Raw genomic sequence first — 25,000 nt, 5'->3', positions numbered from 1 at the left:
AGTAGAATCTGGATGCTGAACCGGTCCGGACCTTCTAGTGCAAGCAGACGGATATGCTGAAGTTCCGTGTGTTTAAGGAGCTCCGGTTTGGTAAGCATTGTCGGGAGGGTTTACGATTTGCTGTCATCAAAATGGCTTCATTTGACCCGAGTATCTGTTAAGTGTGTTGCTCGGAATTTGGATGGTGTCGCGGGCGAAACTGTCACCAACGTTTTGGCAGCATATCTACAGCCTTTCGTCTGATAGTTTGATTACAGGTTGTGGACAAATCTAGGACGTTACTACGATGACATAGCAATGTCCGTGCCATTAGGACTAGTGCTGAATGGGCGCTGTATTGATTTTGATGCCAAGAGCATCGCCAGTTAAGACTGAACTACGTGTTGTACATAAGTTGCACTCGCGAAGAATTAATATTTATCTCTTGAATTCGAGTGTATTTGAGTGATGTTGTCTTTTTCTACAACGACTTTCCACTGTACCAATTTCGGCAGCTTATCGTAGTAGTAAAGTCATCGACCTTATCTGCTGAATTAAGTCATGATTATACATGAATTATCTTGCGTTTATATCTATGCCTTCCAATTGTAGCGTCTTCTTACGTGGTGTTTGAAAGCAGTGTTTGTAATGTACGTAATGAACAAACCATCATTCTGGCAAAATTCCACTAAACGAAAGGTTTCTTCATGTCATTTTTTTGGCTGAAGATGCAGCCAAGGTTGTCCAACTAGTCCACTTTCCATCTTCTCTGAAAACCCATAACAACCACAGTGCACGCTACCTTCCCTCTGCAGGAAGCCCGTTCCGAAGTGAGATCAAGGCAGCCGGCAGAGCCACGGCGTCCGGAGAGGGTCTGTACCGCGGCCAGGAGGACAGGACAGCCGAGTTCGTGGTGGACACCACCGACTGTGACAACCTCCCGCTCGACATACAAGTGGACGGTAAGTCGGTGAAGGTTAGACATCCAGGTGATAAGATCCGCCAAAAACAGTATACTCAAGCAACTGGATATGATTTTGGAAACGGTCAGATGTTTCAGGTAGCATCCACTACCTTTCGTCAGTGACACTAAGAGACTGCAGGAGAAATGCAGGTTTATAAGTGGACGGTAAGGCTGGGGTCTTTCTACCTGTAAATACATTACATGAAACTCCTCTTTTTTTTTACTTAGAAATGTATATAGACTCCTCTATGTGTATTTGACTATGTATATATCGTCCTGCTAGATCTTCACTTATTCATTTATGGTTTGTTCAACACACACACAGCCAGAGCAGCCCAACTAGCTTGTGGCTATAGCTATTGCAAAGGGCTGAACAAGACAATACACTGCAATAACATATAAAATATAAAATGGGCAGCGTAAATTCTATAACATAGACAGATTAACAATCTGTAACATTATTCTAAATCTTATACAAAAGGCCATTGGGGAATCCTAGAGAAAAAGCACATCACTAGCCCTGGCCGTCGTAATATATTCTGCCCATGCCCCCGCTTAAACCGTCAAATTTTATTCGCAGGAGTTCCTCAAAGCGTCTCTCCATAAACACGGGTTTAGTCACGCTTGTATACAACAAGAGAGATGTGCTGATCAATTTTCCGTTTAACGTCTCTGCAAAGTTCATAATGCTTTATTGACAAGAGCTAATTTGAATTGCATAGACTGTCGTCTTTTCAAACGACCCATGTTTCCAATGGCGCAGATTTGGACAGAAACAGCCATTGGACGTAATGCTCTTATATTACCCACGAATGACCCGTGAGCAAATGGCGTATTGAATGAGATGCCTCGATAGGCAGATTGAAGATGGCACGGTAGAAAATCGTGTCAGTTCTGCTACGGTAAATGAGGTAATAAGATTTGCAAGCTCTACAATGTGGAATACCTGCACAGTTAACAAAGGATAGTGTCATGCGTGTATTCAATATTATGATATCACCGCTAGTAAGGCCTTCAAGCAAAATTTTACAGCTACATGGGTTTGTGTACGTTATGAAATGGGACATGTTATTCTGAACGAAATATCTTGCATTGTCCTGAATAGTGGAATTACAAACGTTTCGCAGAAAACGAAATACCTAAAATAAACAAGGAATAGCAAGTCGAATTCTTACTCTACCATTCAAGTGTAATATTGAGCGATGTGGACATTCCGACATCATGCCATCAATATAACAAAACTAGAGTGAATTTGTGGACGTATCTGCCAATAACACGGTCAATCAATCAGCCGATTAAAAAATCAATTATGCACCCATTTCACAACGACCTGCGTAAAGATCCGATAAAGATACGGGGCTCGTATTGTGATAAATCCGAGTCGTTATCGTTGTTGGTATTTTACTGGGTGTTTGATGTGAATTAGCTGTTTCTCCGGGCGTAAACCTCAAGCGCCAACCCTCTGCACGTAAATGAACCCAATTCACACAAGAAGATAAGAGTAGGGGTGACCTAGTCTCCAGCAGACTCCTTTGTAGGCTGAATAAATAGTACAAATCGGCCTAAAATGGATATCATTGACCAGGGGAGTTAGTCAGCCATAGGAGGACCAGATAGTACTGACACCTTACAGACTCTGTGGCTTCTTTAGCCGGCTAACTCCTCTGGCTAATTATAACCCTAATTAGGCTGCCGATGTCTACCATTTAGTCCGCCTGCAAAGGAGTCTGGTGGAGACTTGGCTAGAGACGCGAGCCGTTGCGAATCTGCATTGCACTCTAAGCTACTTTAAAGATGCACTTTGCTTCAGCTCGGTTGAGGATGACTGTTTTATAACTCGTTTTACCTTTACCTCACCAGGTCCGAACTCCATAGCAAAGTGCAGCGTCGAACACCGAGGCGACAAACATTACGTCACCTACGTACCGGTGGAAGTGGGGATCTTTGACATCACCCTCAAGCATGGCGGTCAAGAAATTGACGGTAAGTTTGCGGTTTCTCGTGTGTTTTAAAAGACTGGGCCTGTCTCAATCCAGTAAAAAGAGGAAAGAGACCAAACATCGCTAGCAGAATTTTACTATGATGGATAAATGGAAACAACCTCTATAAAGGTGGCGGTGTAAAAAGGCGTGTACGAGTTCAAATAGTGCCTTTCAACATTTCCCGTAAAACAGATCAACTGACAGTCGACATCGTAAGTGTTGTGCCGTAATAAAAAAAGCTATTAAACCGGCCCTGAGTGTACGGGCGTTTTATAACGTTATGCATACGCTGTATACACATTGTGCACTAGTATGCTACTGACGAGGATGACTAAACAAACATCAAGCAATATATAAACACGTACGTTATCAAAAGAACTAAACAAACTAGATCAGCTATCTGACCGTAATAATGTCATGTTTTATGTCCCACTCTAGGAAGCCCGTTTCATCCAACAGTGATCGATCCACGTAAAGTGAGGGCCAAGGGCGGGTGGAACACTTTCCTGGGTTCCAACGGGCGCTTGACGCTCTTCGTGAACGAGAGGTAAGGACTTGGTCTTACGATCGTCGTACGATATAATTATAAAGAAATCGCAAGCCCCAATAATTGTGAGCTCCTCATAATTCAGCCCTTGGCTGCGAGGAGAGAGTAGGCGGCGGTTCCAGTGTCAAGATTGTCGTAAAGGGTCTCAAACTGAATATCTGTAGTCCTCGTTAGACATTGGTTCAGAGACTTCGGTGTAAAATCGGTACCAGACTTCGGTTGTGTAGGTAAAAGGCGGTGGGAGAAGGATGGGCTTCCAATACCGTGCTCTAGACACTGCTCCAACGGCCTCAAAAATGCTATAGGCAACATCTTTACCCCTTGACCGGGTACGGGTCTCCCGGCATTTAGATACAACTTATGCCAAGAACTACTCTACAATACAAGTGTTAAATTTAAGTGAAACTTCGTCTGACCGTTGTGCTATGTTTTCCTCCAGATACACGCTCCCTCTGGATGCGGCTGAGGCCGGCCCGGGCAAGATGTCGTCCACGGTTCGGGGCCCGACGGGAGAGATCCCCGTGGACATAGAGAAGAGGAACGACGGCATGCACTTCGTCTCCTTCACGCCAGTAGTTGACGGTAAATGTTATACTGTAAAATGTACCACAAAGTTTCGTTGGGGGGTAAGAATGATGGAGACTGATCGTTAGATAGCCATCTGTAGATTCAGTTGTGAGAAAATTACACAGTCAAGTTTTCGCATCATTAGCCCATTAGATTCACTGGTCTCGTCACGTTCGCAGAAAGACATATTTCTTCTCATAGACGCTCAGGCTAGAGATACAGCTGATAACTTCCGTTTCGTACAATTTTAGAAAAAAGTCTTTCTGCAACGTCTTTTACTGTAAAAGTGAAAACTACTTCGGCGTCGTTTATTATATAGTTCCTGTATGATATTCAAAGAAAAATCAAACTCTAATACTCAACCGCATTTGTTGTTTATTTGTTTGTTTGTTTTAGGTGAGCACGTGGTGGACGTGAACTGGAGCGACCTGCCCATCGCCCGCTCCCCGATCTACGGGGACGCGCGGGCCTCTCGGGACGCCCTGGTCAGCCACGAGAAGGTGGTGGTCCGCGGGAGGGGCCTGCGCGAGGCTAAGGTGGGAGAGGAGGCGGAGTTCATCATCGACGGCTCCGAGGCTGGCCCAGGTGAGTAGTCTGGTTGTTAACGTACAGTAGGGATATCATCGTCAAACAGATTTAACCAATGTTTACAGTAGGATGCACAAGGGCTAGGTGTAACAAGCCGTTCAGTGTAATGTAGCCGCGTGCCTGCGAAGCTGGTTTGTTACGCCGAAGGGCGGTTAGACCTGCTATACAGGTAAAAATACAGAATGAAGTATCTACATGTTGGGCCTACAAATCGGGCCTACAATACCATGGATATAGTCCTAACAATTCTGTACAGTGGATAGTAATCTATTTGATGGCGCTTCCCCTCCAATTTGCCAGGAGAACGGAAGACAATTATGTACATCGAAAGGAAACTTCAACTTCACTTCATGACCTCAATGAAAAGCGGCCAGCAGGCTCATTTAAGTATTTCACGACTAAACTAAGGCTCAAACAAATCATAACATCACAATATCATAACATCTTATACACAGGTACCCCAGAAGTGATGATGAGCGGCCTGAAGAACGACATCGATGTCCGCATGGTACCCATGACTGACAGGCCCAACAGTTACCGATGCTACTACTACCCCAAGGTGCCGGGTAAGTAAAAAAACAAAATGTCTTATAGGTCGTTTGGATGTATTAGAATATCACAAATTATTGGTACTACATGCAGATTTCACGAACGAGGCAAGGCCTCACAGCTGCGCCAACTGTGGGGTGTGTTGCCTAATGACAGAGCGAAACCAATCCTGCCATGCTACCGATCTTGTGAAAGGCACTTTACACGAATTTCCTCACTTTACTCAGGAGAAAATGAGTACTTAGTACATACGTCTGTTGTACTTGTCCGTACATGCGTTTGTCTGCGTTGGTGGCGGCATAAATATAAGTTGAAAGAACTTGAGTGTGCCGTCGCCATGTCTTGTAATAAATGTTGGAATAGAAAAACTTGCCAACCTTACCTTTGCCTTCGCCAACTATCATTTCACGTGTTTTGTCCCTGTCCGTGTTCGCTTCAGGTGCGTACCTGTTGAACATCACGTGGTCGCAGCGCCAGGTGAACGGCTCACCTTTCCGCGTGTCGATCGCTCCCGGGATTGACGCCAAGAAGGTGACCTTCTCCGGCCTGAAGGAGGGCATCATGGGACAGGCGCTCAGGGCAGACATCGACGTCAGGGAGGCCGGCAAGGGAGGTTGGGAGCCTTTACATTTTGTTACACAATATCACAATATTAATGACTTAGAGGTGTTGACAGAAGGAGATATAACATGACGTATTTAAGTAGGCTATCTATGATTGTACGTAGTACGTGACGTCACCAATAACAACTACCAATGGTAGGACAAAAACATAAGGTTACAGCAATACAGGATGTGATTGGCTAGAAGTTGTGGCGTTACCATGGCAGCTACCAATGGCAAAAGGAAATTTAGACTTAAGAGGCGGACTGCCATTTCTGACACCTGCCAATTGATGCATATTTGTCCAATGTGATTTTAAGAAAAAAAGAAAAGGCTTTTACATTTTGTTACACAATATCACAATATCAGGTGACTTAGGGGTGTTGGGCATCAAGCTTCTAGTATAGAGGCCTGCATCGAATGGATGAATCAGGTGGGGACTAAACGAGAGCCAGTTTTAACAAGTGAAAAACTATATTCGGAGAAACTGACATAGTATGATTATTGACAGCTGGGAATGGTCACGTACTTCATCATTATGTCAGCTAGTTTCTTTCTTAAGCTTTCGGTGTACAAAGTAGAGCACTATTCTTCAAAGAGTCCTTGAATTTGAACACACACAATCTTAAGAAAAATTGACAACTGCCCCACATCGAAAGCTCAGCAGTTACAGTTTGACCACCAAGGAAGTGAGAAATACCTACCACCAATATGTGATGATAGATGCCTTTAACATTTTCTCTGTTTCCCAGGAACGCTAACGGCGAGGTGCCAGGGTCCCACCAAACGTGCGGACATTGACCTGAAGGATAACATGAACGGCACGTTCGGCCTGACCATCCGGCCGCAGGAGGGGGGCAGGCATCTACTGGAGATCAAGTACGGCGGAGAGCACATACAAGGTAACGCTATGTACAGGACGGAAGCAGATGGTTAGATTAACCCCGATTGTATGTAACAACATAAACTATTTATCAAAATCTCTATCCGTAAATCATGATTCTGATTATGCAGTTATTTTAGGAAAGCTGATAAGGGTCTTCTGAAAAAAAATACAAACTTGTTTCAATACAATCAGTAGGGCAGTGTTAACGATCACTTTTTACCGTTCTCTCCTTGGTGCTGAAAATGGTGTTTGAAAAGATTGCCAACTTGTTTCAAATAAAAATCAGTAAAGTCACAGTTTTATCGTTCTCTTCTTAATTCTTAAAATGGTCTCTGAAAAAATTACCTTTTTTCAAACAAAATCAGCGAAGTAGTGCCAACGGTCACGTAAATTTTTTCTATCGTTCAGTCCTTGGTGCTGAAAAAGATCCACAGTGACGGTAGTGTATAAGGTCTCTGTTTCTACCGTTTTCTCCTGTAGGAAGCCCGTTCGTGCTCCGTATTGCGGGTGCCACAGACCCCAGCAAGGTGCGCGTGTTCGGGCCGGGGCTGAAGAACGGGCTGCTCCACACCTTCAAGGGCAACTTCATCTGTGAGACGCGAGGGGCAGGAGCCGGTCAGCTCAAGGTCAGGGTGCACGGGCCCAGGGGTAAGTGTCATAGAGGCTGATACTGAGCTTATAGTTTAACTACATCTCTTTCCATGCCTTTGCACATATTTGACTGTCAAAGATGACAGATTTGGCAAAGTTTTTGTCCGTCATGAGCGGCTAATTTTGTTGTTTTTCTTTATGAAAGGTGCACTCCACGTGGAGAGGACTTTGCCAAAAATTGACAAAGCTATTCCTGCTTTTAGACAATCAATAAATTAAATCAATCATCCGCGGGCATCATGGTCTGGTGCATAGCGGCCACAGTCTTACACAGGTCCCGCCAGGTTGATCTGTCACCGGCACAGACCCTCCAGTTGTCTCTGACACCCAGCTCCCAAAGTGTGGGGAAGAGCTGGTCTTTTAGACGGTGTATTTTAGTGCGTCATGACTCTGTGCATGCTACGCATACGTATAACTTTTCCCACTTGTCACTTACTAAAATGTCTAATTTTGTTTGTTTTTCTCTAAAAAGGTGCGTTCCGCGTAGAAATGCAGCCGCTGAGCAGCAAAGACCGCACCATCGCCGTCAAGTACAACCCCGTGGAGCCGGGCGACTACGACATCGACGTGAAGTGGTCGGACGTGCACGTGCCGGGCAGCCCCTTCCGCGTGTCCATCTTTGAGACTCAGGACGAACTGGACGAGTTCGAGGGCCGGCAGATCTCCCGGATTGGCGGCTCCACCGGCCGACATTCCCGCCACTCCGGCGCGGACTACAACAACTACCAATGGCAGGAGGAGATTTAACATTAGTAGGCTATGATTGGCTGCAATGTGTGACGTCATCAATAACAACTACAAATGGGAGGTGGAGATATAGCATGATGTTGTTAAGTTGACCATGATTGGCTACAATGTATGACGTCGCCAATAACAACTACCAATGGGAGGAGGAGATATTTTGGCGTAGTTACGTAGGCCATGATTGGCTGCAATGTGTGACATCATCAATAACAACTACCACAGGAGATATAACATGACGTATTTAAGTAGGCTATCTATGATTGGACGCAGTTTGTGACGTCACCAATAGCAACTACCAATTGTAGGACAAAAAGATAAGGTTACAGGATGTGATTGGCTAGAAGTTGTGGCGTTACCATGGCAGCTACCAATGGCAAAAGGAAATTTAGACTAAAGAGGCGGACTGGCATTTCTGACGTAACATCTGCCAATTGATGCATATTTGTCCAATGTGATTTTAAGAAAGAAAGAAAAGGATATCTCATTGCATTCCAGGTTAAACACCATAACCTTGCTGATGTTTTCACAGCAAAATAGAGAAAGATAGACGTAGACCAACCCCTTGTGTTTGTTGTAGAGGTAGATTTCATACCTATTCCTATCATCAAACCTCAAAACTGTGATTTTCTACATACGAAGAAAAAAATCATCAATTTCATATGCTAGCAATAACATCAAGCCTTTATATTTGCATGTTGCCATGGATAACATCTTTTACGGTGCTCATTTTTGGAAAACCTATTGCCATCAATCCATTCAACAGTGTTGGTGAAAGCGTCAACGTCATTTGTAACGTATCTAGGATGACTGTTTACAGAGTAGGACAGCTAAAAGTGAAGATTGCAACTGTGAAAACTCGCGGTTGTTCCGTAACACACATTATAATTGAGGTGGTGATAGAAAAATTAACTGAATGTAGGCGCTGAAAGAAATGCACTATTTTGGAAACTGGATTCATGGAATCCTTGCAATATTTTCTCACAGTGTATCAATAGTTATAAAATGCACCCCAGTGTTTAAAAACGTCCAAGACAACATTCCAAGCATATCAATTTGCTGTTGCTATAATGTGATGTTGTCCAAAGGAAACAAGCACCAAGGATGAAAACAGAGAAAAATGTACTTACGTTTTTTCTTATACTGTAAATTATAATAGCAAGCTTGTATCTGAAGCAAAATTAAAGCCTTAATGCCTATGCACTTATTGCTATGTAGAAAAAGCCGCTCGGTGCAAACATAAAATATCACACTTATAATAACTTACTAGAACAAATAGTCTATATACTAATGAATAGTATTATTAATAGAAAAGCTAACTGACTGAACTATGCAGATTGTATTAGAGACAGGATTAACTGTCATTTGTAACAAGATTTGTAGAACTGTTAGATGAAAGGTTTCTATCTGCCTTAACTGTTTCATCGCCCATTTTACTCGTAAGGTTTAATGATCTTGATTTTCATGGACCATTTGACACTTGTCAAAACCTCGCTATATCTTAGAATACATGTTATTGGCTATAATATAACTTATTGATAGAAATGCATGTTACGTTCTTTTGATGTTATGTAAATCATCATGATTTAGATGTAACCATATATCATAAGCAGTTGTTGATGACTTGCTTTTTAATTGTTTGGCATGACTTCGCATGTGTTCTTACATTGTACTGTTCTCGATGCATGTTCATTTGTCCCGAGTTTGGTTACCGACGACTCATGGTTGACGAAAGATGGTCATGTTTTGTGATTTTTATTGCGCTTGTGGAGACACGACACAAGTAACACCGTTTTGTGTCTTCTGTGTATGTGTGGGTCTGAATACAATAAACTCGTGGTGAGTGGTGTCTTAAACATCTGAATTTTCTTCTTTTGTGTGTCAGTCATTAACATACAACACTTAATTTAACTTTGGCCCTTTTCCCACTAGTGTAGAATTGTCAGGATCAAAGTAAATCAATTTGGCTCAATCTAGACCATTCTATCACTCACCATCCAGGTGGGAGTGGGCCATAGAAAAGATAGTAGGAGTATGAAAACACTTATACATGTATATAACCTAAGAAGAACAGAGACAATGAAGTTTTCTAAATTCCTCTTGTCCACCAAACTTTTCAACTGACCAATATGAGAACAATGAAGAACTTCCATACAATAAGTATAATTAAAACTCAAAAAGCAGTTTAAACAGCATTACCTGTGTACGTATTAAGCCTTTTAACAGTCGAAATTACTAGTGACCCAGTAATAATGTGGTGCACTAAGGGACGATTTCATTGTTGAAAGTTAACTGATCTCAAAAAGATACAAAGTGAATGGAATGGATTACATATTGGTGTGTTTTATAAAGATGGCTAAAACATACAAAAGTTATTCTGGAAAAAAGTGTTCTGCTTGTAATATTCATATGGAGATTGGATATGCCCTGGGGAAAAACTTCTCTGACCTGGGTAGAAAAAGCCTATGGAAATGAGGAGGTATAAACTAAAATCCTAAGCTAAACACAAAACACTAAACTTTTAATCTTATCAAGATTCACATGGTTTGATGGAAACTATACAAAATCACTTTTTGTCTTTTGACCACTGTACATCCTACTACAACAGTACAGAGCATCACTAGACACTTCCAATGAGCCAATAGGCTACATGTCTCTGAATAAAGCACAGTTGTAGTACTGTCTAGTGTCTGCTGATACTTAGGCCTTCCTCACATACAATGTACATGGCAATGTTTTACTCTAACACCCCCCAATAATGCTCAGAGAAATAGCCAACTGCTGTCAACTTAGCGCCGACGGGGACTCTGGCTCCTTCTGCGTCGTCCGCTCCTGCAAGAGAGGAAACAAGATGGACTGTAACATCAAAATAAATATCAACATCATTGTTGCGATGCTGGTGGCATTTCAAGCTGGAAAATTTGCCATCAATAAGTTTCCAACAAAAAATTACTTTACTGACATGACTTCTTCACTTGTTGGCTTGCTGTTTGAACAACAAAATCATAGTTTTCATTAATGATTTATACTTCCATTGACAACTGTTTGCTAGTTCAAAACTTTATTTCACGGTATAAGGGAAAGGGACACTCTCTGGTTGAGACAATTTTGTTGTACATTTATAATACAAAACACAGTGTCATACTAGTAATTTCTTGTCAAGAGGACAATACAAAAACTCTGAGTCTGAAAACAAAATCAAAAGTATTTACATTTATACAGTAAATAGTAGTCATCAGTAGTGATGCATACCTAAACCCAATTTTAGGTTCACGTCTGGATTTAAGTCCAGAGGTTTAGGTTCAGTTCCGGACAAAATTGCATATTGGCAACCTTGCAATGTTGTCTGGGTGAAACTTTGGCAATATAACATGGAGGCCGGTACTCGACGATGCCAATGTTTTCTTCGTTTTGCAGCAAAGATTTTACAATCTACGGAAGGTTTTAGGTGGTTTGGAAAGAAAAGGGGTATGTGAAATGGTCTTTTATGGTAATAAGTCCGGACTCAGTTCTTGACTTTTAGGTTTTTTTGGACTTGAACCTAAACATTCTTACAAGTCTGGATCCAAGTCCAGTGAACCGGTATGCAGCACTAGGACAGAATAACCTGTGACCCACCTGCGTGACCTGCCCCCCGGTGGCCCCCTGACGAAGCACCAGTCCACATGTATTGTGTTCTCCAGGATCTCTGTCCCGTTCAGAGCGTCCATGGCTGCCTGGGCCTCCTTAAACGTCTCGTACTCCACCAGAGCATAGCCCTGAAACGTCGGGTGGTGTAGTGGTTAGAGCAATCGACTGTGAACCGGGAGACTCGGGTTCGATTCCGAGCCGTACCCGGGACATGTCTGAACATGCGCCCTGACGTTGTGCCCTTGGGAAAGGCACTTTACACGACTTTCTTCACTCCACCCAGGTGTGAATGGGTACCTAACTTTGGTTGAGGAAAGTCGTATTGAGGTCACCTTGTGGCGCCGAATGGCAGCCGCACAGACCCTTGCGACATACATAATTTGTGTATCATTTGTATTATTTGATTGTTGTAATTGTTGTGGTTTGTATTGATTATTATGTGATACCCTGCATCAATTCAGCCGTATAAAGGCTGCGACTGCACGGGTACTGTTTGGACAATAAAACCATTTATTTATTTAAACCACCACAGTACTCAGCACAACAAAGAAATGTCTCCAAAATAAAACTCCAAAGCAGACGTATAGTGGCTCCTTACTTCTTACATTGAAACTCTACAAATGTAAAAATGGCAGACAATCTTCAACATTGCATCCAGCACATGCAGTTTTTAATACATTGCTTCCAGACAATACTGTATATACATACCTATTCTGCAAAAATTACAAGTAAATACTCTTTACAGCAGTTCACATACAGAATTTTTCACGTGGTTGGACTGGGATACTAGTACTACATTTGTAGTACTTTAAATTTGTTTTCTGCAGTATGTCACTGTAACAATACGGAGTCTATTATTATTATTATTATTATTATAATTATTATGTCATTTTCTGCAATGCCCTTCCTTCCCTTCAAATTAAATGTGGATATTTCCAGCCCTGTACATGCACATCTGATGACAACAAACCTTGAGGAAGCCTGTTCGTCTGTCCAGGTTCAAGTGCAGGTTTTTGATCTCCCCAAACTCCGCAAACTTGTCGTAGATGTCGTCTTCCTGTGCTTCTTCGTGGACACCTGTCACAAACAGGATCCAACCCTCCACGGCTAAACAAACAAACAACAAATTCATTCAGTCTATCCTTCCAATGAAGTATTCATGGTACTGTAAGTTCATTTATGTGAGGACTTTTTTCATGAGATGAGACAATTTGGGAGTTCGACTTCGCAGATCAGTAATTTTTTGCGAGTCAGGAAGAAAAAAGGATAGGAAAAATATCTCATTGAAAAGCTTAATATCCACCATTCAGACTGTTCTAATAATATGTGCCAGTACTTCAAGTACTAGTATCCTTCAGTGCTAGATGTGAACTTCTTTTTTTTTTCTTCAATTTTCAGGAAAAGGATAGGGAAAAAATGTCTGAAATGCTGTATTTTCTTGCTAAAATCATGTTCAGAGATCAAAATTCATTAGATTCTATGACCACTCAGTATTTTTCTATATTGAAAGTGCCTGGTGCTCCATACTTACATCTCTGAGGCCCTGGCTGGTCACTGTCTGCCTCTACCGACTCATAGTGTTCCTCTGACTCCCTGCCTCGGGGGGCATCTGGGGAGAAAGGATCTCTCATGAACTACAAGTCTTCAATAGTGACATGCACAACAGAGCTTACTACTGAGGTTTTGTGTTCTGTTACTGTAATCAGGTATATATATTCATTTTTTAGCACTATGGCTGGGGGCATGTATGAAAGTACATGTATACTGGTTTATCAGTATTGGGTACTTTTCAGAACATTAACAACTGGAAATAGATTGGAGCGGTGTCTTCACTTAAGTTAAAGTTTTAACTTTTTTATGTTGATTACACAGAAGAAGGTACAGGCAAAGATGTGTGTGTTGAGTAGCCAATCAAATATAATGTCACTGCATACAATGCTAGTAAATAAACATAAACAGAATGTTATCATACCCTATGTATGATTCTATGAATATGATATACAACTTACCTCCATCAAACCCTCTGCCCTTTCTTTTCCGTGCCTTTTCTTTCAGCTTCTGGATTCCCTCTGCAATGAAACGAGTATGCACATAAATGAGTACACAAGAATCCAAATTTTCAGTTTGTATCATGCAATATGTATTATCCCAGCGTAGTTTCAGAATCGTGTGTTTGTGAAATGGTCTTTACTATGTAATATTTTCATCCAAATCCCAAGACACGTGCCCCCCTCCCCATACACGCAGTTTACATGAACAAAAGCAACCGTCCAAAAACCTTACATTTCTTCAATCACATAACAGCCACGAAGCAAAACATTATCGTTTGGTGGTTTCCATTCGTTCCTGAATGTTAAAACACAATCACCTCGAAACATTTCAAACCATTCAGTGTTACTGGCGCTGTTTTAGTGAGAGCGCATCACGCATAGAAATTTCGTAGCTAACAAAACCAGAAGACCCTGCCAGAAGACAATCTATACCAAGTTTGGCTCTCAAACTATGCCGTTATCGAGTACAGTACAGGCCAATGAACCTACAAATAGAAAGTATACACTTTTATCTTGCTGCAAAATTGATATAGCGTCTTAGAAATCAACGTACGGTCTCCTTCTTCGTCAACTTCAAACTCCTCTCCTCCCTCGTGAAGATCGAGTACGTCCGCCATGATGCCGCCTTGCTGGATACACTTATCCGAATGTAAACATTTGCATATTTTCTGACCAATGGGAATGGCTCTTTTTTTTTAGAAATTTGCATGTAAGTTTTCCGAATGTGGGCGGTAAACTAGTTTGCATATTTTGTGTCCAATAGAAATAAAACGTTTTGGAAATTTGCATGACTACTTTTTAACCAGGTACACCAATGTAAATTCGACGAGAGCACTCAAATAAAAGGGGGATACAAGTATGGTATCGTTTATAAAAAGAATAAAAACGTGATAATTGACGACAGAACGTTATTACCTTTCATTTCTTTGTGTATTTTTATATTTCTTTGCAAATTATATAGCATTAACTATAAATTACTCATGTAGTTTTGATGACTAAATTAGTCCGGAACGTTGTTATACCATGAGTCTTTGTGGAAGCTGCTAAATAAACACCACCTTGCACGGTGGAGGGAAAAAGGAAAGGTAGGTTGGGAAAACATCCCAAAGCAACACCTAACTACCTCTGATTTCTGGTCTTCTTACCACCACCTTATGAGATCTGTGGTCAATTGAACGTTTTACGTCTTAAAGATGTCATTAGATTGTCTGAAAAGTAGACACATTTGCAGGTACTTTGCGATCTAAAGTAGAGAGCCCCTCCCCCTTTACAACAAAGACTCAGGTAACGTTTCATGAGAAAGGTTGTTGTTCAAAAGTTTGCTTGTCTAACGTTACACCTTGTTTTGGAAGAACTAACGGACCCTTGAACTTGATTTGATTTTGAACACCTAACAATTTCTACTTCTAAAAATTTTATAGTTGTAAAAACTTCCTTTCAATAGTACAACTACATTTCACTTTCACTTTTGTTGAGTGGGGGGGGGGATGGTTGTAGGGAAAAGTCAGTTTCATTTTCTTCAACAACAGAAATATGTAATATTTGGGGATTGGTAGCAATGATTAAAATTTTTAACAACTCGTATGTAGCTTATTGTGATAACGGTAGTAGTCTTTGTAACATTTTTCATATTCTTTTAATTTTTTATAATTTTCTAATTTACAGGTCATGAGCCATGAGGTTCAACTTCATCAAGTCACAGAACGAACTTGTGAGATGGCAAAATTAGACTCCACTTGGAAATTATAGATTCAGAGTTTGAATACACTAGTTCCCAAGCTACTTCATTATAGGTATTCTTACAGAGAAGCTCTTCAAGTTCTAGAAAAGTACAAGTAAAGCCCTCTCCATACAGTAAGCAAATATGGCAGAAATATCTCCTTGGCGACTTTTCATGACAGAGCTGAAAGAAGAAATGAAAACTGATGATTTGGAAAGTGCTCTCGGTCTGGTAAAAGACAAGATAAGTGCCCAGGATTATGAATCCATTTCTAAGACAAAGTCACCCAAGCAATACCTAGATTCCCTGGAAAAGTTAGATCTCATAGGCGAGGACAATACCAATTTTTTGTACTTACTGTTGAAATCAATCCCCATGGTAGACTTCATACCTAACTTGGAGAAATATCAAGAAAAATGGGAAGAAAGAAGGGCAGCATCAGGGGTGTATAGTCGCGATCCTAGCTTTGTTGGACGTGTGACAGAAATAGCCAGGCTGGTGAAGGAGCTCGGGAAGACCAGCCGTAACGTGCAGCTAGTCTGTCTGACAGGCATCGCAGGGATGGGGAAGACGGGTCTGGCCAAAGAGGCCTGTTACAGGCTACAGAGGAGGGTGTTCTTTATAAACCTGAGGGACAAAGGGAACATGCAGGACGTGTTCATGACAGTAGCCGCTGCTCTGGACCTGCGACTGGACCTGCAGAGGGGCTCCCTCACCGACTGGATCGGGGTTCTAAAGGACTGGATCATAGAGTGTGACGAAGGTAAGAAACTTAGGAAATCATTACATTTACATACTTAAAAGGACCACACAGAGCATGTGACACTAGCCAGGGTACCATCCTATTTGTATGATTGGCTCCTACACTCGCTTCCCTAGTTGTTATGGAAGCAAGTGTGGGAGCCCTGGCATACAAATAGGATGGTACCCTGGCTATATGTGACACAAAGCTACCCTTTAAAATCGTTGATATATGGTCTAGAAAAGAATTGTGCAAATTTTTCCTTACACAGTCATAAGTGAGGTAAATCAAAACTGTAGCTTTAAGTTTGAATGGTACCTGTTAACCTGTTTCTTTCCACTGCCATGCCTATTGCCAATCTGTATGTACATGTATAACTTTCAGATGTTCAGAGATTTAGCCTAGTTCTGTGGCTTTTCGCAATGTGTAAAAGTAGTATAAAAGACGAACAAAAGCCCAGCCATTTATCATCCATAACACAGATATTAGCCAATCTGAAACTTATATTTGCGCTTTTATTCCCTTCTAGACGTAACCATATTTCTGGACAACGTTGATGACCTCCTCGAACCTGGGTCGTCTCGCATGCCAAACATGAACAGACAAAACTTCCTCAACCTCCTCAGCGAGGTTCTCAAGATCAAGACCGAGCACGTCAAGATCCTCCTGACGTCTCGCTACAAGCTCAAGATGGAGGAATACAACGGGGACGTGGTAGAGATCCCTTTGACGAGGCTGGACCCTGAAGACGGGGTCAGGCTGCTGAAGAAGAGTTCAGGGCTTGTCGGTGAAGGCATGGATGACGACGAGTGCAGCAACATCGTCGAAGGATGCGGCCATTCTCCACTTGCAATCCGCGTGATCGCGCGACATCTGAAGGACGGCCGCATCAGCCCCGCCGAGGCCCTGAGCCAGCTGATCACCAAGGGACGGAAAGCGAAGCAGGCGCTGCGACCCTCCGCCGTGAGCGAAGAAGAGAACATCTTCGACTGCTTGAGGATGACTTTTGACGCCTTACCCGACAAACTCAAGAACATCCTGGTGAGCCTGTCTGTCTTCCAAGGATCCTTCACGTGCGACGCTGCGAACGAAATCCTTGGATCGTCCTCCAGACTCAACACCGAGCTTGATCTTGAGTTTGTCCAAGACAGGAACCTTCTCGAGTACGACGACTTAAACGACCGCTATGACCTCCACACGCTGGTCCGTGTCTTCCTGTCCAAGGCTCACAAGGGGTCGGAGATGTTGACAAAGGCACGCACACAAGCTGAGAAGCGTTTCCTTCAGTACTACAGCGTGCTTGCCCAGAATCTCTCCATGGAAAGCACCACTAAATTCTTTGAAGCGTTTAGTCGATTTGAGGTGGAGAGGGCAAACTTCCACTACTACATCGAACTCTCAGCCACCAAAGGGAAAGTCGTGGACTTCGAGTCCAAGTCGGACATCGATATGTGGAGCAAAGTCTACTTATTCTTCCACACATTCCTGAGCATTGATGAGCGGGAACGCTACTTTGAAGGAAGGGCTAAAGCCGCAGAGTTGGAGGGAAACACTCTGAACCATGCCTTCATGAAGTGCTGGCAGGCCGAGCAGCTAGTAGAAAGAGGCTTACTCAATGATGCATTGAAGATTGTCGGCAAGCTTATGAAGACGCTAACAGAAATGGAGAAGACAAAGAACTCTGACGGGCTGCAGCTGACCTTGGCAAGGTGTTACTACATCAAGGGAAGAGTCCTGGTATACAGGAAACAGCACAAGGACAGTTTAAAGCTCCTAGAAGACACCTTGGGTATCGAGAAACAGGTTCTGAAGAAGCACACCCTGACAGCCAGGACTCTGAACATGCTGGGACACGTCTACTTTAACATCGAGCATGAGGAGAGAGCGAAGGTGTACCACGAGGAGGCCTACAACATGCTGAAGAAACTCGTGCGCTCGGAGAATCACCCGGATTTTCCCAACTACCTGACAAACATTGGCGCGTGCTACCATCGCCTGGGCAACAAGCATCCCAGAGAAAGTCTGGAGAGCACAGAGAACTACGAACGAGCGCTAGATTACTACGACAAGGCGTACCAGTTACAGGTGAGACTGAAGATGGAGGGACATCAGGGCACCGCAACGGTGTTCAAGAACAAAGCTACAACATTGGTGGAGATGGAAAGGTTTGAAGACGCCAGGCCGCTCGCCGAGAAGGCCCTGAAGATTCGCAGGAGGAGACATATCCCCGGCATGCCTGACTTGGCTCGAGCTCTCTACTTCGTGGGGTCCATTTACCTGGACCTGGGAAAAGAGGCTGCGGATAGACAGGACAGAGGTAACTATGAAAGGCGTATATCATCTAATAGTAATACTAGTACACTGTAGTATATGGTAGTATCTCTTGTAAATTATGATCTTGATGCTGGTGTGCCCTATAATGCTTTTCTGCATATCTGTACTTACTTACTTTCACTCATTCACTCCTTCATCCATCAATACTCCATCCTTCCATCCATCATCCACCCATCCATCCACTTTTCCTTCCATCCATCCATCCATCCATCTTTCCATCCATCCATCCATTCGTCCATCCATCCTTTCATCCATCATCCACCCATCAATCCATCCATCCATCCCTCCATCCTTCCATCCATCCTTCCGTCCATCCATCCACCCACCCATCCATCAATCATTCCATCCATCCCTCCCATCCATCCATCCATCCACTTTTCCATCCATCATTCCATCCATCCATAAACCAACCAACTCCCCCGGTACCCATCCATCCATTCACCCATCTATCCACCCATCCATCTACCCATCCTTCCATCCATCCACAAACCAACCCATTCATACATTTATCCACCTATCCATCCATCCACCCATTCATCCATCCCTCCTTCCATCCATCCATCAATCCTTCCATCCACCCATCCATCCATCCATAAACCAACTCGCCCATTCACCCATTCATCCATTCACTCATTCACCTGTCCATCCTTCCATCCATCCATCTACAAACCGACTCACCAACCCATTCATTCATCCATACCAACCAGACGCGGCCCGTGATCAGTACCAGCTGGCTAAGCGGTACTTTGACGAGGCGTTGGATGAGGAGCTGGACCTGGGTGTTGGTCAGCAGAGCGTGGACTTCCAACGGCTGCAGAGGGACACCAGGAAAGTACTGAAGAAGCTACACAAGGGAGCAAAGGTCGAACAGAAGTATGAACAGAAGTTCCTGGTAGGTAAAAAGGGTTTTGTTTTTGTTGCTACATGAAAGTCTTGTTCTCATTTCTCTGGCCTGTACTGCAACTGAGGCTTTTGGCTGCTCCATAGACTTAGTACGCTATACTTAAAAAATAAAAATAAAATATATATTATGTGACCAGTACATTGTGTTCTAACTGCAAATTTAAAACCCTGGAACAGCCTCAATTCTTTTCCCTCCTACCATGACATTTGACTGCCATGAATTTAAACCCATTTACAGTATCCATATCAATTTCCTCATTGTGTTAACCCATACTGTCCTTGGTTAATCCTTGCAGAGGGCAGAGATAGGAGGAAGGCACAGGAGGGATGACAGTGATGATGGCTCCTCCTCCGGCAGCAGTGAGCACAAGAGATCAGGGGAAGAGGACGACTCAAGCTCATCAGGTATGTGTATAACCTCGGATCCAAACCTATGAGGCAACATGCAGAGAGCTTATGAGTTGAGGCAAGCTTGGCTTGATCTTGAGAAAATACTGTGCAACACCCGTCTGTTAGGTTAGATGCATAGGGAGGAGTTGCGTTGCGTCATTATTGTTTCCTCAGGTGCAGGAGTAAGGCTTCCTTGAAGTTGTTAGGTTCTGGGATTTCAGTTATAGTAGATATACTAGTAGTAGAGTGGATTCATTCCTCAAGCTAACCGACATCTTGCACATGCAGTGTTCCCTCATCTGGAGCTGCATAGTTAAGAGCTTTTTTTCAGCCTTGAAGCAAGCATAAAAGGCTTGGTTGGCTGGATTGTGAGGGTATCACTCTCCTGCACATGTGTAAGCTCTGCATGCACAGTCTCACAAGTTTGGCTTCCAGGATAGTATGTGTAATCAATTGTTAAATGTTCACATCCTTAAACCTTCAGAATCAGTATACATGTATGTGCCCCTCACATTTCAGATTATTGTCAGTGTTTGCCTAGCCTGTGTTACACAATCTCTCACTGTCAGTAGGTGATAGAAGTTTGGTCTCACTCCTCACAACTTTCTTGCTTCTTCAATACACTCACAGAAGGCTCCCCTCCCCCCTCCCCATCCAAGAGGGCAAGGCTAGCAGAGACACCTAGTGGAGAAGACCCGGAACTGCAGGGCTCAGCACATTCCTCACCACAGGAGGAGCCAACTCCTGGGTCTTCTGGAGAGGCACAACCAGAGGAGCAACAGAGGTCCATGTGTCAGCTACAGTAGCCTGGTCCAGGGCCCAAGTATCCTGCACTGGTGCAGTTAACATTGCAAATTATCTGCACCAGACAAATTTTACCCACACCACTCAGAACTCTGAGAACTAGGGATCTTCTCATTTCCATTATTTCTTTCATATTCCATAAGTTTTAACGGTCAATACAGCAAATAAAAAAAATCCACATAAAACTACATCTATGTGTAAACCAAGTACATGAACCAGTGCAGGTTTGGTGCAGCTCCAATTTTAAATGCAGTAAGGTGCATTATTTCAAGCCCTGTGACTGGTCAGATCTAGGTGCCAGTTAGAAAAGCCTGGTCTGATACAGGCAGTAGGTAGAATTGTTGACAAGGTAGACTATGAGAATGAACTGCACCCATTTGTCAAATGTTATAAAGTTATCAATTGTGAACACTCAGTCACTCACTCACTATATTGAAAATAGTGATAAATGGAAAGAATATAGATTTTATTCAGAGTGTATAATAACAGGGTTAGGTTTGATAAGCTTATTAACTGAGAGCTTGGCTGCAGATTAGTGTCTTTCTTTAATTCAACAGTCCTTTTCATAGGGGATGGCTACTGTGGAAATGATACAATTTCTTTATGGATGGTAAATTTTATGTACCAGAGACTAAATATTGGACAAATTAATTTGATTATGTTTAATTGGCTGTAAAACTTGAAAGCACCAAGTGCGACCTATTATGTGTACTTGTATGTATTATCAATATTTTAAAAGAAATATATATCAAACTTAAAGTTTGTGATTTTGAATCATGCTTGATACACTGAATTGTGGACGCTTTAGAGGCTAGAATTTTTATATTGCCATTTGGACAGGATCTATGAATTTTACTAATAATTGTGAATTTTACCCATATCCCCTTAAGGATTTCTGTGATAAGTGTATGTATTTCTTATATCTTATGTATATGCAGAAAATGTAGTAAAAGGCTGGTGACAATCAAGTAGGTGACAATCAATTGTCTTGTTTTTGCTTATGACAGTTAATTTACTGTGTAGAATTTGCTGCAAAGCTGTAGACTGTTTGTTCACTTTGGTGTGTGGACCAATATACAATCTATGTAAGAAACCAGCTCTAAGACTGTCTGGCATCTCTTGCATTTTGTACAATCAAATAAAAAAAAATTGAACTATCTGTGTAGCCTTTTGATAGTCAATTACTGGTACCTTTAACTTTTTATCTTTGTGCTGTTTAAACGAAGATGTGACAATGTCAGTATGCTATTTTAACCTAAATGTCACAATAGTAAGAAATTTTAGGCCTTGTTTTATCCATAACCACACTCAGGAACAGTTTTGGATAGTCCACGCGTATCCACAACGGTACCTAGGGCAAATCTATGTTCTTGGATATGTGGGGACGATCCAGAACCGTGGCATGGAACTAGTACTCTCAAAGCAGAGGTTTGGGTTTTTGGTTATTTTTGGCGTGTTTTTACGCTTTTTATCGGAGTTTCTTTTTTTGCACGGGATTTTTTTCCCAAACCCAAAAAAGAATTCCCGATAAAAAGCCTAAAAACACGCCAAAAATAACCAAAACCCAAACCTCTGCTTGGTGAGTATAGAACTAGTAGGTTCGGGATAGGGTAGTCCTGGCGACTGGAACCATTGTGGTTTCCCTATGAGCACACCTGTGTTTGCTGCTTGGTCCACTTCCGCTCGACTCCATCATTCTGTACTTACTCTGAAGATCGTACATTTCGCATTCTTCAGTTCAACGTACCTCAATAACAGGTCAGCACAAGTTAAACGAGGTTCACTCATTGTTCCAGACGATCACCTAGCTACTAATCCAACCTGGTCGTCTCCATGGTAACGCCAGCGACAAACAGTCAACAACACCGGAGACTCCTTTATGACCCCTTTGAAATGTCGACGTCAAACTCCCAGGGTTTGCGTAAGAGCGCGCGAGGGGACCTAAAAAAAGTCGGGAATTTGTCTCAATTGTTACGTCCTTTGTTTGCACCGTTGCCGTAGCAACGTGACCCCCGCTAAGTAGCCGCTTTGCTAATTAATGAAAAGTGTCAATAATGTCTTCTCTATAAAAAGATGGCGCAAACATCGCTATCTGAGAATATTTTGATACCAATTAAGATGCGATGATCTGATGTAGATTATACCACAGCTAAGGCTTTAGGGAAAGATTGCGAAGGTTGTACTGTAGTTGGCACACGACGAAAATTACAGAACATTTTGTGCTCAATAAGCCAACCAATGCGTCGTCAGAAGGTCATTGAATAGAAACGTGACAATCGTATCTCCCTGGCCCATCGCCCTCTGCTCTCGTTAACCTGTTTGGCACCTGTTTGTAACAGGATCGCGTCTACGTACGAACGGACGGACCACACCTACACAGACTCTTACACACAACATCGTCCGGACGCTCTCATCTCTACAGTCCAGCCGTGAGGCTCAAAAAACAACCAAGACTGTCCTCCAAACATTGCTTGGAATTTCAGGTGGTATCTAGAAGGAACCAGTGAAAACGGTAAGCTATTTTCAGGCATTTTTTGGCCATCTACAATAGAATAGTTATTAGCACATTTACTTTATCATTAAGCCGAATCCGTCGCGATCTAGCAGCTATTTCTGTCGTTTAGAAACCGACCAAAATGATCAAAGTCGTATCAGATGTGAATTTAAGTATTCCGGGCTGAGCAAACCTTTGAGCAAAGTTGGCTTTGAAAAAAAAGCGAGTAATTACTAGAAAGTACAGCTTTCGTTTATCCCATTTTATTGCGATTTGATTTCATAGTCTGTTTAAGTTAAAACTTAAGCTTCTTGCTCAACTTGAATCGTGTATTAGTTTCGTAAGGAAACGAAAAAAGTTATGGAAACTTGGTTCGTTTATGGCAATCTAAACACTACTGTGCATCTAATACCTTCTGAAGGTTTGAAAAGTTGGCTCCAGTTTCTTTTTGGCAAAATGCAAATCACATGCAGTCTATATTAGTACACGAGTCTCAGTAGAACCTCAGTAGAGCTTTAAAATGTGATTCTTTTAACGAAACGCGAATTCACGATGGTCTGAAGGCATCAGTGCTCATACTGCGTCAAAATCGAGGATACAAAGACTTAGCTAGCTTTAAAAACTTGGACATTATGCTGTTTTCACAAAACTGATGACACGTTCTTCTAATTATTGGCGCGCATTGTTGTTTTTGCCAGTGTTTCGCAATCTTGGCAGGGTACTTTTTGAACCCAAATTACTGTCGAAACAGAGATGTTACAGAATATACACTCATGTTATTATCTTGTAATTCAAATTGGAGACACGCGTTTTAAAACTATTTTGGCCATTTTGGTACTTACTTCACACTTATAGGCTGAGCTTAAATCCCTGCGAGTCTGATCAACAAGTGACTTCATTGTTGCACCTTGGCAACCACGGAATTCTCGTCACAATGGAGCAGGGACGTATTTACTCGGGAAAAAATACAAGTAGTTTGTCTTAATTGTGCCTGTTTGTCATGATTATTGTCATCCCCACAAAGTATGCTTGTTAGTAACCTGAGTGATTAGGCACAGGTTTGAGTAAACATTTACATCATTACGGGTTGTAAATTCAAACTTCAGTCGGACGAGTTTCGTCTCCTTACGCCATTTCTGCACTTAAAGTGCGAGCGGCTTCGAACGTGGTGAAAACAAGTTCAAGTTGGGAAAAGTAGCTTTACCTATGAACACTTTGCGATCGGCACATTTGCTTCAACGTTAGCTTGAAGCAATTAAACCGATTGCACTAAAACAATGAAAGGATCGAATCTACACACACGAGTTTATGGGCTCTTGCTGTGGTCCAATACATCCCTCTCGACAGGGACTACAAACAGAAAGATGCATGTACTGTGTGTATTTCATGTGGCAGCTTGTCCATATACGCTGATAAGTTACATGGCTCAGTTTACTCATCACCGTAGCCTGGATGCCGACTGTATGTTGTCAGGGCCGGTACACAGACCAGTCTCTCAGACCCTGAGTTAACTGCATGCCCCAGTGAGGAGTTACTGTACGTACGTGTAGTAAAATTTCACAGGGAACATGGAGCCCAGGTATCTAACAGTTTGTTACATACGCGTACGTATGAGATGCTTCTTAACTCCTCTCAGTAACTTTGAGGAGAGCTGGATGTCTTCAGACCGAACGGCTGTCTCTGGATGCCCTCTCTGCTGCTTCGCCTGTGTCCTACGCACTTCTGACTTCCTATCTTTCCCTGTGACTCTACCCAGGGTGCCAGACTAGTATCGGGCCGTTAGGGACTGTACGATATTTACCGGGGGGGGAGGGCTGGTGCAAAATGGTCCGGTAAAAAATTTTTTCCATGGCCCTCCCCCCGGCTCAAAATTTTT

At 42.5% G+C, this 25,000-nt stretch overlaps 3 protein-coding genes across 3 annotated transcripts in view; 2 read left to right on the top strand and 1 right to left on the bottom strand.

The window, feature by feature from the left end:
• The window catches only part of LOC109485044 (filamin-A-like), a 23,938-nt gene extending 15,836 nt beyond the window's left edge, over positions 1–8,102 (top strand). The window contains exons 15-24 of the mRNA XM_019788439.1: positions 795–941; positions 2,804–2,926; positions 3,364–3,472; positions 3,912–4,054; positions 4,436–4,624; positions 5,083–5,193; positions 5,616–5,789; positions 6,531–6,680; positions 7,145–7,312; positions 7,788–8,102. Coding sequence (XP_019643998.1) covers positions 795–941; positions 2,804–2,926; positions 3,364–3,472; positions 3,912–4,054; positions 4,436–4,624; positions 5,083–5,193; positions 5,616–5,789; positions 6,531–6,680; positions 7,145–7,312; positions 7,788–8,062 — 1,589 coding nt within the window. The 3' untranslated portion in view covers positions 8,063–8,102. The remainder of the gene's footprint in view (positions 1–794; positions 942–2,803; positions 2,927–3,363; positions 3,473–3,911; positions 4,055–4,435; positions 4,625–5,082; positions 5,194–5,615; positions 5,790–6,530; positions 6,681–7,144; positions 7,313–7,787) is intronic.
• Positions 8,103–10,149: 2,047 nt separating this feature from the next.
• On the bottom strand, positions 10,150–14,406 carry LOC109485027 (RNA-binding protein 8A-like). Its single transcript, XM_019788421.1, has 6 exons — positions 14,291–14,406; positions 13,696–13,755; positions 13,218–13,295; positions 12,657–12,793; positions 11,675–11,814; positions 10,150–10,888 (listed from the first exon to the last, which is right to left on the bottom strand). Exons 1-6 carry the CDS (start codon positions 14,352–14,354, stop codon positions 10,846–10,848), a joined length of 522 nt encoding a protein of 173 aa, XP_019643980.1. The 5' UTR covers positions 14,355–14,406; the 3' UTR covers positions 10,150–10,845.
• A 361-nt stretch (positions 14,407–14,767) lies between these two features.
• Positions 14,768–25,000, top strand: part of LOC109485032 — a 14,687-nt gene continuing 4,454 nt past the window's right edge. The window contains exons 1-6 of the mRNA XM_019788425.1: positions 14,768–14,822; positions 15,403–16,220; positions 16,729–18,516; positions 19,241–19,425; positions 19,733–19,841; positions 20,457–20,618. Of these exons, the coding sequence (XP_019643984.1) occupies positions 15,602–16,220; positions 16,729–18,516; positions 19,241–19,425; positions 19,733–19,841; positions 20,457–20,618 (2,863 nt within the window). The 5' untranslated portion in view covers positions 14,768–14,822; positions 15,403–15,601. The remainder of the gene's footprint in view (positions 14,823–15,402; positions 16,221–16,728; positions 18,517–19,240; positions 19,426–19,732; positions 19,842–20,456; positions 20,619–25,000) is intronic.

The sequence above is a fragment of the Branchiostoma belcheri genome, unplaced genomic scaffold (assembly GCF_001625305.1).
Source record: "Branchiostoma belcheri isolate BF01 breed outbred unplaced genomic scaffold, Haploidv18h27 scaffold72, whole genome shotgun sequence".
NCBI classification, from domain to species: domain Eukaryota; kingdom Metazoa; phylum Chordata; class Leptocardii; order Amphioxiformes; family Branchiostomatidae; genus Branchiostoma; species Branchiostoma belcheri.
The sequence above is the reverse complement of the archived record's forward strand: the minus strand, read 5'-3'. Positions and strand labels throughout refer to the sequence as shown.